Source organism: Lissotriton vulgaris, chromosome 7 (genome assembly GCF_964263255.1).
Source record: "Lissotriton vulgaris chromosome 7, aLisVul1.2, whole genome shotgun sequence".
In the NCBI taxonomy this organism is placed as follows: Eukaryota; Metazoa; Chordata; class Amphibia; order Caudata; family Salamandridae; genus Lissotriton; species Lissotriton vulgaris.
Genome location: NC_141695.1, coordinates 1,727,099,964 through 1,727,112,971, shown reverse-complemented (window position 1 = coordinate 1,727,112,971; position 13,008 = coordinate 1,727,099,964). Strand labels below are relative to the sequence as shown.

Sequence of the window (13,008 nt, the reverse complement as noted above, 5' to 3'; positions counted from 1 at the left end):
CTCTGTACTGTTAGCATGTTTTATTAGCTTGAAGCAATGCAGCATGATAAATCTCTAAGGGGTTTGATGTGGCGTACAAAAAGTAGACAGTTTCATATTTCATATTTTCCCTTCTGCCCCACCTAGGAGGTGAGCCGTTTGGAGTCTGAGACGTCCCTGTCAGCCACTGCCAGAGAAGAGGCCTTATCACTCCAGCAGACGCTGAAGGACATTATCCAGGTACTGAGACAAATCCTGAGAAACTGTGAGACGGGCACATAGTCAATAGGATTCGAACTAAGAGCAGTTGAAAGATTTAGTTTTTCCAGAAAAGGGTGTATGCTGGAAAGAGGGATGGAGAGATTTTCACTCCTTTACTTTGCTGAATGGTAACCAGTTTTCCTGCCTCTTCTTGTGTCTCTACAGGTGCTAGTAGGCGAGGCAGATAGTGGCCTCGACCTCTCGTTTGCCGAGTGCTCCCAGGAGCTTCAGCACGAGCATTGGGGTGTAGATGGGGCCTTGACTCTGGTGAAGTCAGTGCTGGAAAAGCATCAAGCAGAGGAAAAGGTATCCCTCTTTCTTTCTATGTGTATGTCCTCCACAACTCTTTAAATGTTTCCCTCTTTGATTGATTGGCAAGTAGACTTTCCTTTATCAGACCGCTCAAGACTTTAGACAAACCCAAGATATGTTAAAGTAGTAGATACCGATAGTTTCTACTCAAACATTTTGCAAGAAGAACCTTGTATGGTAACTTAATGAAGAAAGCAAGTTGTAGTCCAGGGTACATTTAGCTGGCATATGAAGATGTGTTAAGAGTGTCATTAGCTGCCTCAAGCTAGGCATTGGTATAATCCAGGTGACTGATAATCAGCGCCCAGACCAGCATTTTCTTAGCCGAAGCCGGAAGCTAAGGAAAGACTTTCTTGAGGGTACGCATAGTCTCAAAACAAGTCCCTCTTGTTGCAGCTATATGGTTTTTCATAGACGGGTCATAATCAATTTTTCTCTGATTGATTGGGGAATGGAGCGGTACCTAATTCCACAGGCCACCAGTCCGAAGACCACAGATGTTGCGCCCTACCAAACAGCAAGACCTCTGTCGTTTCACTGTTCAGTTAGAGAACGTTCCTGGACAGCCAAGCAGCAATATCTCTCATGCAATTTTAGAAGAGGTTTTTAGTGCTCTCAATGTCCTGTTTCATAGAGATGATCAACTGTTTATATACTGCATGCAAGATTATCATTGTTTATAGTTATTGAGGCGATATCACGAGGAAATTAAGTCAAACACCCCTAAAACATGCCATCAAAATGATGCACAGCTTAAATAGAGTACAAATGAGATTAGAGTGGTTGTGATGGAGCTATTCGCAATCCTACAAGAAATGTAAAATATCAGCATTTGTACAGAATTTACCCAGATACTTTTTAAGGTGAAGTAGTGTTGGAACAATATCGGCAGTATTTTGAGATTGGAAAGGGTCATTTAGAAGTGATGTTGGAGAACAGAAATCAGGTTGTCACTGTATGAGGTCTATTTCTGCATAAGGAATGGGAGAGGTGGGTAGTGGAGCAGCCAGGGGTTTATAAAGTGTCTTGGACGGAAACGAGTAGAGACAGGCAGTCAACTTGGGCCGGACTGTATAATCCTGTGTTGTGTTTTAACATAGCACTGCGGTGTCTGGTGCTAAAACTAAAACAACAATATCCTTACAAGGAGGCTAGTCTCCTTCCTTCGAGGCTCTATAAGGATAAAGGAGAAGGTTGGGTTTTAACTGTCAGTGAACATCGAACTTTTTTTCCACTCACCGCATCTCACTAAAAACAATCCTATGCTCACATTGTCGTATTGCAATTTGAAATCATTTACTTAGTACTTCATGCAAGTTTTTGTGTTTGGTTTCGTCTTTAAAAAAGCATTTATATCTTCTGTGAATGTACTTGTGTTTGTGCTCTTAGTGCTAAAAGAGGTACCGTTGTCATTTTTATTCAATATTATTGAGGTGTTGTAACCAAAATTTGCTGAAACGATCGCTAACAGTCAAGATTCACAGTCAACACTGGTCTGTTTCTAGGGGAAACAACCTTTACAACGCAGTCATTACATTGCACTACCTTTATATAGCAGTCCTTACATTGCAACAACCATTACATCGCATGTCATTACAACTCAGCCATCACATTGCATGTCGTTACAATGCATCTCACTACAACGCAGGCATTACATTGCAAGTCATTACAACGCATACCATTACAACGCAGAGTACCCTTACACGATCCAACACTTAACCTACTGTTGCACTCACTGGAGTTAGAATAGTACTTATTACCCCTATACAATCCAACACTTACCTTAAATGCAATGTAATTGTATGCATTGTAATGGTATGCGTTGTAAAGGTATAATGGGATGTAATGGAATGCGTTGTAAAGGTAGTTTCTGAAAATGCGATGTAATGGCATGCTATGTAAAAGAATGTTTTGTAAAGGATGTTGCAATGTAAAAACTGCGTTGTAAGGGCATGCATTGTAAATGTATGCGTTGTAACGTCATATATTAGTTTCTAGAGACACAGACTCTAGTCCGAGATTAGAGCTGCTGTCTTAGAGGCAATCGCAGTTAGAAGCAATTTGCATTTGTAAACCATTCGTACATTCTACTTAGAAGCTGTCACAAGCTGGACGGTATACTGGCATCGATCATATCTGCTGGGCTGAAGCCTCACCAAGCACACCTTCAAAACTTTCATAGAGAACACCTATTCTGTAAAGCTCAGTTTTGCACAACCTCTTCTTTTTCTGACTATATGGTAGTGTGTTATTTCATATTCTGTTGTAATTATTTTTGTGGTAGGTCTTAATCAGATGTATATGCAGCACATTTTAATCATCCCTCGATTATTCTATATTTTTTACCTGTTTCATTCCCTTCTCATGCGTAGGATCTGCGGGAACAGGTTGCTTCTCTTCAGCTGTCCGTGGCATCCTTGCAGAATCAGGTGAGCCAGCAAGAGGAAGAGAGGAAGACCCTGGAACAGCGGGAGCAGCGGACCCTCCAGGAGCGTGACGCTTGGGAGCAGCAGGCCCTGCAGGGACGGCAGACCATATTGCAGAAGGACCAGCAGCACCAAGAAGAGCAGAATGCCTTAATGCAGCGGGAGCAACAGGCCCTTCAGAAACTGGAAGCCTTAGAACATCAGGAACAAAAGTTACTTGAGGACCAGAACACTGTAGTCCAGGAGAATAAAAAACTGAAGGAGGACATCCGCCGTTGTAGCTCTCTGCTAGAGAATCTGACAAGGTCAGTCCATTGTCAGTCTTGAACATAAGATCTATCTTCACTGATGTCACTTGTGTTTCACCTTTCCTATGCACGTACCTACCTCTTGATTGCTCTGTATTCTGTTGCTTACTTACAAAGAGAACATAAATACAAACCTAAAGGGAGGGAAGAAATGGGCAGGAAACCAAGAATAAGAGAAATAAGGGACAGAATGGCCCTTAAGCTGTTAGGAGAGAACAGGTAAAAGGAAAAGAGAAACCGGCATGATAGTCAGAAATAAAAACGGTGAGGTATTAAATAGAAACATTTAACTGTGGCTGAATAATCAGACCTAAGGTTTAAAGATGAATGTATGGGGTAAGAAAAGCAACAGCTCAACTAGGGCTAATGTGGCTGGGAAGCTCCACATTCTAGCTCATGGCTACACAAACATGAACACATACATATCACTCACATACATAATACAGGGACAGGGCACAAAAGAGGTGATGGATCCTCGAAACAGGCAGGAGAAGAACAAATATGTATAATAGAACAATACAGCCTGGAAGTGAATGGGGAAACCAGAAGTAAGCTTCCAAGTGAGGAGCAGATTAAGGAAGCAGATGGGAATTAACTGAAAATTAGAGGACAAGCCTGGAGAAGATCTAATCAAGGTACTGGATTGTAAACAAGGAATAATAGCAGTAGAATGGAATAGTCTTGGAAACAGACTGGAGAACCGAAAAAAAGTATGAAGAGAAATCGGTGAACTAAAAGGGGGGAGATAAAAATAAGGAATGGAATCAAGAGCCAGGTGGGAGAGCAGCAGAGCATAGAATAGAGATGAGAAGAAAACCGAAAATAAAAGCTCAGATTAAATGGAGAACAAAGGATGGTAGCAGTTGTAGGTGCAAAACGTCCATGCTGGAGAATCAGCATGCCAGAAACAGATGGTGTATTATTTTTTGCTTCTGCAGTGAACATTCGGTCATAAGCGAGGAGGCAGGGTCACTGCGCCATCGTCTGGAGCTATCTCAGGAGGAAGTGCAGAGGCTGGAGCGGGCCTACACAGAACAGCAGCTGAGGGCGGATACTGCCCAGGAGGAGAAAGAGGAGCAGCAGCGGGAAAACATGCGGGCACGCAGAGATTGCGAGAGGATGTGAGTAATGGCTCATTCGCTCATTACCCCAGAGTTTGCCGGTTACAAATATTAAGTGTACATGTCTTATTGCCCTACAAGAAAATATATGCATTTCCTCGGTGGGCAGGACAGGAGTGTAGCATCCATGCTCCCTAGATCTTTGTTGCTTACACTGGGATAGAATTAGCCCTGTCCTGTCCTGCAGCAGGGATGGATAAGGGCCAATATGGAGCTTAAGCCGTAAACCCCACAAAACCCAATTTGATGTGCTCAGGGTCAAGCCTACTAAAGCAGCATCTTCTTCAGCAGTGCTGACTGGCTTGTGTGGTGTTGCCAGCTCCAGAGGCAATAAAAAAGCTGGCAAAAGCATTGCAATCAACCTCCAATAAATTAATCTCTTAGAAGTGTTGGAGAAGCTTTTGACCAAACCCTGTAAGTCAATTGAATTTTGAATCCCTAACTGGAGTTTATTGGTCCAGCTTTAAGGGGGGCTGAGGGGGGAGAAGAGTTGCGGGGGGAGGGAGCATAATGTCCAGGCATTGTATTGTTCCAAATTGTGCACATAGGTTTTGTTGTGTTAGATTTAGCTTTGAACATCCCTGCATTCATGTCCTCAGCCTTAACTCTGGTTAGTAACCTTTGGAGAGCTATAGCAATGGAAGTGGTCAGTGGCTTATAAGGACTGTGGGATCAGGACTGTGGGGACTTCCCCTGGCAACCGTTGTGTGCATGTATATGTATTGGTACCACTATTGTGCCAGCCTAGCAGCTGAGCGGAGAGCATGGGGTGAAGCCTGAGATACAATTTGTGTTCATTGACAATGAGATACATTCTTGATAGGACTAGTTTTTTGTACTGGTTTCCATCAGCACAGAGGATTGGCTTGAGCAGTATGTTATTAGTTCCATTCTGAGTTGCAGGAAGTTCGAAGCAGGTCTGATGTTGCTGCACATATATTGTTCTAGGTTCTGGATGCGTAGATTAAGAAGGTCTCCTTTGTTTCTTATTGCATTTGTTGTTTTCCCGCCTGGTGATGTCCTTGATCCTTGTGAGGTGCTGCCTGCCTGACGTGTCATTTCTGGTGACCTTGTACAAGTGGCTGCTGACCTTGGGGATGGTGTTGGCTTGGAGTTCTTTACATTTTTAGGGTGATGCTTTGAAACTACTTACTGCAGTGTGTAAGATGTATTTCATGGAGCCTAATGTGGGGTTTGGTAGCCCTTTGAGCAGAGGTTTGCCTCCATCCAGGTAAGAGATGACTTAGGCTTACAGCCTTGTTGTTTCTGGGGAGGAAGGATTTTGCTTTTGGCAGGAGAGAGAGGGTTAGTACAATGCTTCTTGGTTTTCTTAGCAATGTATTCATTGAAGCATAGATGTGCAACAATGGTGCGACCAGCTGATATTTGCATTGGTTTGCTGCTGTGGTATGAAGTTGTCCAATTTCCTTTCCGATATCCAAGATTCATTTTGTGGTTGCTAGGTGGTATTGGTGACCAGGTGGAATTCTGGTTTACTCTGGTTGAGTTTAAGGTGTATGTGTTTAAGATAGGTGTGTGACACCAATTTCTAAATGTGCTTCAGTCTTGTAGGAATAGCAAGTTTAGCCACACAAACCCTAATGCCCACAAATGACCCCAAGGAACGCCATGTCCTCCTTAATATGTGATTTTCTTCCCAGGTTCCTAAGGATATTGAATGACCATATTCCTTCACTAGCTCCTAGATTGAGGCACAGTTTGGGATGTATAGGTAGAGTTGTGTGTCGTGTGCGTATTGATTGACGATGATGTTGGTCAATTGGATTCCATTGTACAGGAAAGAAACATTGAGCTGTCTGAGTGGTTTTGACTCAAGGAACCTTACATTTCTACCAGTCCATCACGGGGTAGCAACTGGATGCCCAGACTACCCCTTAGAAGTTGCAGCTCCCAATCTGCCACCATCTTGCTGCCCTGCCACCCCTCTTGCTGGCCCAACCCAGTAATCCTATACCCAGACCCTTTCCCTTCACTTCAGTTTGTAAACCTTGATCCTTTATCCCCTCTTGCCCACCTTACCTCTGCTCCTCCTCTTCTTCTTCACTAGACACTGTGAAACCACCATTGTGTACAGCAATGGCTACTTTGTGGTTAGATTTTCGGCTGTATACGTCACACTCCTGCACGCATTCATATATGTACAGGCATTCAGATATTGCTCCCTGTGGGCACCACCTGCCAACCCATATTTTCCCTGTCACTCTTCCTCAGCCGCACAATCTAAAATTATCAGTTTAAGATGAAGAAATCTGGAAACAGGCACTACTTGAAAGTGAGAAGTAGCTCACAGATTGCATATTTTATTAAAGACTGGCAACAGGATTAGAAATGGAAAAAATACAGATACACAGAGAAAGTATATCCAAGCACAGAGGGATTATTTTTTCATTGAAAGCATTTCAGAAGGATTTCAGTATTTTTCTTCCGAGGTGCTTCCGTGATGAGAAACTGTACTAAATTTGGTTGAACTGGTTCCATTCTGAGCTGATCCCAGACCTGGCTTTGGAGACTGTTTTTATCCTGTCTGTCACAGATGCTTGAATGTGAACCACAGTGCCCTTTTCCTCCGACTTGTCTCCTTATTATACCGTTCCCCACCCACATCTCTCCGTTTTCTTGTGCTCCTTCACCATTTTGCTCCCTGTTCCCCTCTCCCTCTCATTGTGTCATCTGTTCTCCATTTACCTGCCAATTATTCTTTTGTCTTTTCCTTTTCCTTTAACTTTTTTCATGAATCCTTACCCCCTTGACTTGCTTTTCTTTCTTTCTCTGCTTGTTTATTTTTCATTGTCTATCTCCCCACGTTGTTTCTTCCTTTTTTGTTTTCTTATGATCTTTTGTTTGGTTTTTACTTTAAATATCTTACTCTGTTACATTCTTTATTTCTCGGTTCCCCCTTCTTCCTCTTTTCCCACCTTTTCATTCTTGCTTTTTGTGTCTGCTCTTTTATTGTATATCCTTTGCTCTCACATTTTCACGTGGTCTGTTGCTTTTTGTTTTCACTTTGCTTCTGACTGTTTTTTGAGGTTTTCATCCTTTTCTATCTGTTGCTCCTGTATTTATTATCTTTCTTGTCCTTTCCCTCCTTCTTTCTTCCACACTTCTTTTCTGCCCTGCTCTCCTATCTATACCCCTGTTACAGTCAGAAATTATTGGATGCTCTTGAGATGAAGAACTCCTCACTGAAGAAGGAGCTGGCATCTATGAGCGAACTGCTGAAAAAATCTCAGCTTGAAGGGGAGCTGGCCAAGCAAGAACAACAGGAGCTGGAAGCGTCCCTGCGTAAGGTACCTAGATACTTTTTTCTGCCTGGTGCTGATATTTTACTCCTTGAAGGTTGACATCTCTGAGGCATCCAGCAGGCTGGTGCTCTTTTAGAACTCTTCTTCTCTGAAGATGTGTAGTTGTTGAAGTTTTTGCCCAATCTGATGTCTAGAACGGGGAAGGAGGGTGACCTGCAATGAGTATGAACTATCCATGCTAGCCTGAGGTTTATAGAACAGCACACAGGAACTCCCAGGTCTGATCTCACACTCTAATTGGTCAGCACGGATCTGATGTGCAGTAACACAACATTTTAGCATGGCTAAAAATTATTTTAAAAAATACTTTGCTTTTTAGCTTCCCCCATCATAGCATATTGAAAAAAAGATGTTCTATCATTTTTAATAACTTTTAGCCATAGTGCGCAGCAGCAACATTGCTCTACTATTGGGCAAGCCAATAGCTCTCACTTAGGCAAGACCTATTGCATTTGCCAATGCTTGTTTATAATACAGTTTGGTGCAGGCCGCGAACCCACAATGTATATATTAGGTGTGCATGTTACAATTGTTGTGGTCTGTCCATTCAGCCCATATCTTCTCCTGCATAGTGTGAGCAGCTCTGGACAAGAATATGACCTCTTCAGTTTGGTCACATGAATCCATGCCCTGGCACTACTTCGAGTTAAGGGGCTCTGTTTGAGAGCCAGTGTTGTGTGATGCCACATTTTGCTAAAAAGATTCCAATCTCCTCCATGGTGCATCTGCCTCGTAAACCCTCCTACCCTCCATTACGCATAGGAGAAATATTTTTGGCTTGGGCTCCTGAGGACTGTGGATGACCCTGGTGAGTCTCTTTGGAATTATTCCCGTATACGCCAGTTTATGACAGCACAACCAGACCATATGAAAGAAATCAGCAACTTCATTTTGGCACTTAAAGTAGTTTGGAAATTCTCTCTTTCCCTTATTCCATAGTCTGCCAGGTGTACAATATGTGTGGTAGAGGCATTTAACTTGTATATGGTGCTTTCCTGTGGATATGGCCATCTTTCGAGGTGGCATTCTGGACTCTTTCGAGTTAAACCACATTACTTTCCTGGTGTGTTCTCAGTTGTGCAGATTGCAAGGGGCATTCTCTACAAGAAAGTGGAAGGTAATGGAAATCCCCTGTTTACCTAAGGGTTCTGTGATATCCCATGCCTTCATGGGGCTAAATTCTCAGAGAGCTACCAGCATTTGTGATATCAGTCCAGAGCATGTCTTAGTTGCGAATGCCTAAAAGCCTGGAGTTTTTACAGCTGGAACTCCATTGTCAAATAAGCAAAGGAACTTAAGGTATTGCAATAAGCAATAAGATCCCAGTGTCTCATCCCCTTGAGGGCAGGTACCTCAGATAGCCAGGAGCTCTGCCAAAAGGTGTGGAAATAATGTGCGTTAGGTTCCCATCTCGTTTAATCTATCATAAAGCACTATACCCGTATTTTAGGAGGGGTCTTGTTGCTTGTGGTAAGGTTGGTGGTATTTGAGAGCCATAAAGGCATCCCAGTAAGACGTTTATGCCCCTGTAGTTCCAATTCTAGTCTATAAGCTAAGTTGTCCCTAGTACCTAATAACCAGCCTTTGACTATTAGAATACACACTCCTCCCATCATACACAAACTTAATAAATGTGTTCATTGACACTTTGTGTTGCTCCCCAGCCAAGTGTCTGGTGTCTCGACCAGCCAAGCGGCCATTGGTGAAGGACGTGCTTCTGGTTACTGAGTGAATGTGCTGTTAGCCATTTCAGGTATAAAACAGGTTTCAGAGGTCTCCCACAGGCACCCAGGACTTTAACCACTCAGTGAGAGACTGCTTCGAGCTTGAGCCCTATGGCCCTTCATGCATACCTGTCAATCTAAGATGTTTTCAATCATGTCTTCTGCATTTTCTTTACTGAGATTGAGTGTCAAGATCGAACTTTAAAGAGTTTGGAGTGAGTCTGTAGCATCAAATATACAAACTTCAGCCTCTGTGGCACGCACAGCTACACTTTGCTGGTCCTGCCTGAGTAGTGGCATGTCTAAACAGACTTCTCTGATTCTACCCTCCAATGACAGTCTGGTCTCATGAATCGATTTCAGAATGTCCGCTGCCATCGTGTTGGAGGAGAGCTTCAGTAGTTCATTCTCTTTGTCTTTATAATACCTCTGCATCTTGGACTGTTCTGCTGTGGCAAACCCTTTAGCTTTGACCATTCTGCTTGACTGGGCATGTCATTATGTTGTTATTTATGGGATCTCGGACACCGGGCGAAAGCGGGTCACTCCAAGTATTATCGTCACTGCCACAATTAAAATTATGACCATTAATATCAGTAAGTGAGACTCCTCCCATAGTGCTAAAGCCATTTTGGGCAACCCACCCTTAGTGTGAGGACCTCCAGCCTCTGGGGATCAGGGTGGGAAGGAGGGCCAGTAATGAAGTGGCAGCAATGGGGCCAACACCTCTCGCGTCCTGCATCAAGCTCCCGCAGATCTTTGCACCTGCGCACGTTCCTTTTGGAGTAGTTTCCCCACACCCACCACCTCCGAATCGAGTTCCTGTGAGTGCCTTGTTATTCTATCTCTCTGCTCATTTCCTTCCAAATCCTGAGTTAAGGCAAGCTTCCACTACTGTCTGGAATTCTGCAAACATTCACTAGATGTGGTCTACCAGGGCGACCCTCTCTGTTCAGTTCTGTTCACAGCCAGAGTGTGTGCTCTTCCACGTCGCCTCAGGGAGATCGTCACCAACCCCACCCATACATGCACAAAGAAGGATTTCTGTAATTAGCAACCTGGGGAGGCTCACCAACCCCCACGCAGACGCACACACATGCACAAAGACATTTTTCTGTAATTCTCTACCTCAGTTATATTCTCCAACTCATTGCTGGCACCAGGATCAGTCTGCAGAGTTCTTTAGATACAGTGACATATTTTAAAAAAAATGGGTTAGTCCTCTGGCCAATAGGGGTGTGGAAATGGTAAAAGACAACATGTCATGTTTATCATGTCCTCTGGGCAAGTAGGCCCAACCCGTTGCAGCGCAAACCCTTGGCTGTCATTTTCCAGTACCACTGGATGTATCTCTGAAAGAGGATCGTCTGTTTCTAAGGAGAGCTTTGTACCCAAATGTATACAGTATTTTGGACTTGTGTGTATATGGTTTGATAATGCTCAACCTTTATTGTTATAGTCAGTACTCAAAATGCAGTGAGCTTTGAGCTCAGCTTGCACCACTGTCTATAGTTCCAATCTAAAAATATTTACATATTTTTGCACGAAATATCAATTCTAGGATGCCTATATAATGCAGCAACTAATAATGCTCCCTAACTATATGTAAATATATGTAGCAGCATAAAAGCTAGGTTGGTGATTAGTTTCTTTCAAAATAAAATGAATGCAACAAAAATGTGAAAGTTTTGCTGAACTATCATGCAATTCTAGATCTAAAATTTATGATGCATCATTTAGTAAAATGTATTTGATGTATGCCAATATAAAAAGAATCCAGTAAGGCATGTAGATATCATATGATGTCAAATGAAAGCAAGACAAATCTCAAAACCCTGTTTTCAGACAGAAGCTAGCTGCTGCAGTGTCATGGTATCCATGCTCAGTGAACGGAAAGGCAGTGACACTTTCCACTCTTGTTAGGTGCACCACTTTATTCTCTATTTTTCAGTTAAATGCTTTTTCTATGGTGGTGTTTTAGTTTCAGTGAAATGTACTTTATTGTGTTGGATTTTGTTTAATTGCTGCAATACAAAAGTGAGAAAATGTCTTCTCTGAGAAAGCCTTCATTTATAAATTATTTACAATTATTGAAAATAGATGTTTAATAAACATGTTCCGGAACAAGCACACGCAGTTTTTGTTTGTGAATATCAGAGCAAATACCATGATGGTGAGCTCCTCACTAATCGATGATTAATTATATTACACTTTGTAAAGATACAAATAGAATACCAATAACACACAAACATGGACAATAAGGAGTAATGGAATACTGTGAGCTTTTGTTAAGTGAGAAGTGCCTTCTGCATCAGGATTTCAGGAAGCCATGTCTATAGTCTCTTTTTTTCACTTAAAAGTCTCTTTCTATGCCACTCAAATGCACTACAACTGGTTTGATTTTATTAGTTGCATTCATCAGAGAATCATTGAATGTTGTCTCCGTTAGGCATGTTTTATATTGTAAAGTATTTTCAAAATTCAATGTTATAAACTGCTTCTCAGATCCCGCACATGAACTTAAATGTTATAATAACTATGCACTTGGGGAGAATGCCCGTGATTGGAGAACTAGGAATACAATAAGGTTAAATCAGCACTTCTGTGTTCTCTTTAAATCTACAAATGCATTCTGTGGTACAAATCAGAAATCTGTCTGAAGCTCAAAAACGCTCCTTGTCCCACCTTATAATAAAACTGCTCCCTGAGGTTCCATCTTCAAACCTTCTGACTGTCTTCCCTAAATTTGCTGATAGGCTGAGCAATCGGTTACAGAGCTGACAGTGGCCCAGGCACGGATGAAGGCAGAGGCAGCTGATCTGCGCGATGCGGCAGATAAGATGGGGGCAATAAGTGAGGCGCTGGCACAGGATAAGGTGCAGCTCAACCAGCAGCTGATGCAGGTGATCAAGGGCTGAACTCTGGATTCCTATGAGAAGATGAATTCTCAGAGGAGCCCAAGCAATATTGCCAAATTATTTGCATGCATCCTGTGTCCCTCTTTTTGTGTGTGTGTGTGTCTCACACTTATGTGCTGTCTTTTTCTTTTTCTCTGTCTCTTTAAAAGTATATTTTCATAGCGTGGCCATAGCATCATACTATGAAGGGGTCTACACCCCGGTATGTGTTAGAACGGAATCAGACTGTGAGGAGTTTCTGCGGGATTGTGACTTGCCGATCCTGACTAGTGAACAAGTCGACACCCTGGAGGCTGAACTCACGAGGCTGGAATTGGGAGATGCCCTTAATTCCCTTCAGGTGGGGAAAGCTCAAGGGCCTAACGGGCTGCCGGTCAAAATCGGCAAGAGGCAAGCCAACATTATATTAGACCCCATGAGGCAGATATTCCTCGAAGCGCAGAGGGTGAGAAGGCTCCCGCCGGATCATTGGGAAGCCACCATTGTGGTTATCCACAAAGCCGGGAAGCCGCCTGACCAATGCTCGTCATATCGGCCTATATCACTCCTTAATGTGGAGGCCAAGGTCTTGGCAACGAGATTACTTGCGGTGCTATTGGATCTGGAGCATGTGGATCAGTCAGGGTTCATGCCGCA

At 42.9% G+C, this 13,008-nt stretch overlaps 1 protein-coding gene across 1 annotated transcript in view; it reads left to right on the top strand.

Moving 5' to 3' along the window:
* Nucleotides 1-13,008, top strand: part of LOC147706462 (uncharacterized) — a 265,480-nt gene that overhangs the window by 101,338 nt on the left and 151,134 nt on the right. The window contains exons 10-15 of the mRNA XM_086932975.1: nucleotides 127-219; nucleotides 406-546; nucleotides 2,925-3,283; nucleotides 4,225-4,407; nucleotides 7,571-7,715; nucleotides 12,211-12,357. Of these exons, the coding sequence (XP_086789101.1) occupies nucleotides 127-219; nucleotides 406-546; nucleotides 2,925-3,283; nucleotides 4,225-4,407; nucleotides 7,571-7,715; nucleotides 12,211-12,357 (1,068 nt within the window). The remainder of the gene's footprint in view (nucleotides 1-126; nucleotides 220-405; nucleotides 547-2,924; nucleotides 3,284-4,224; nucleotides 4,408-7,570; nucleotides 7,716-12,210; nucleotides 12,358-13,008) is intronic.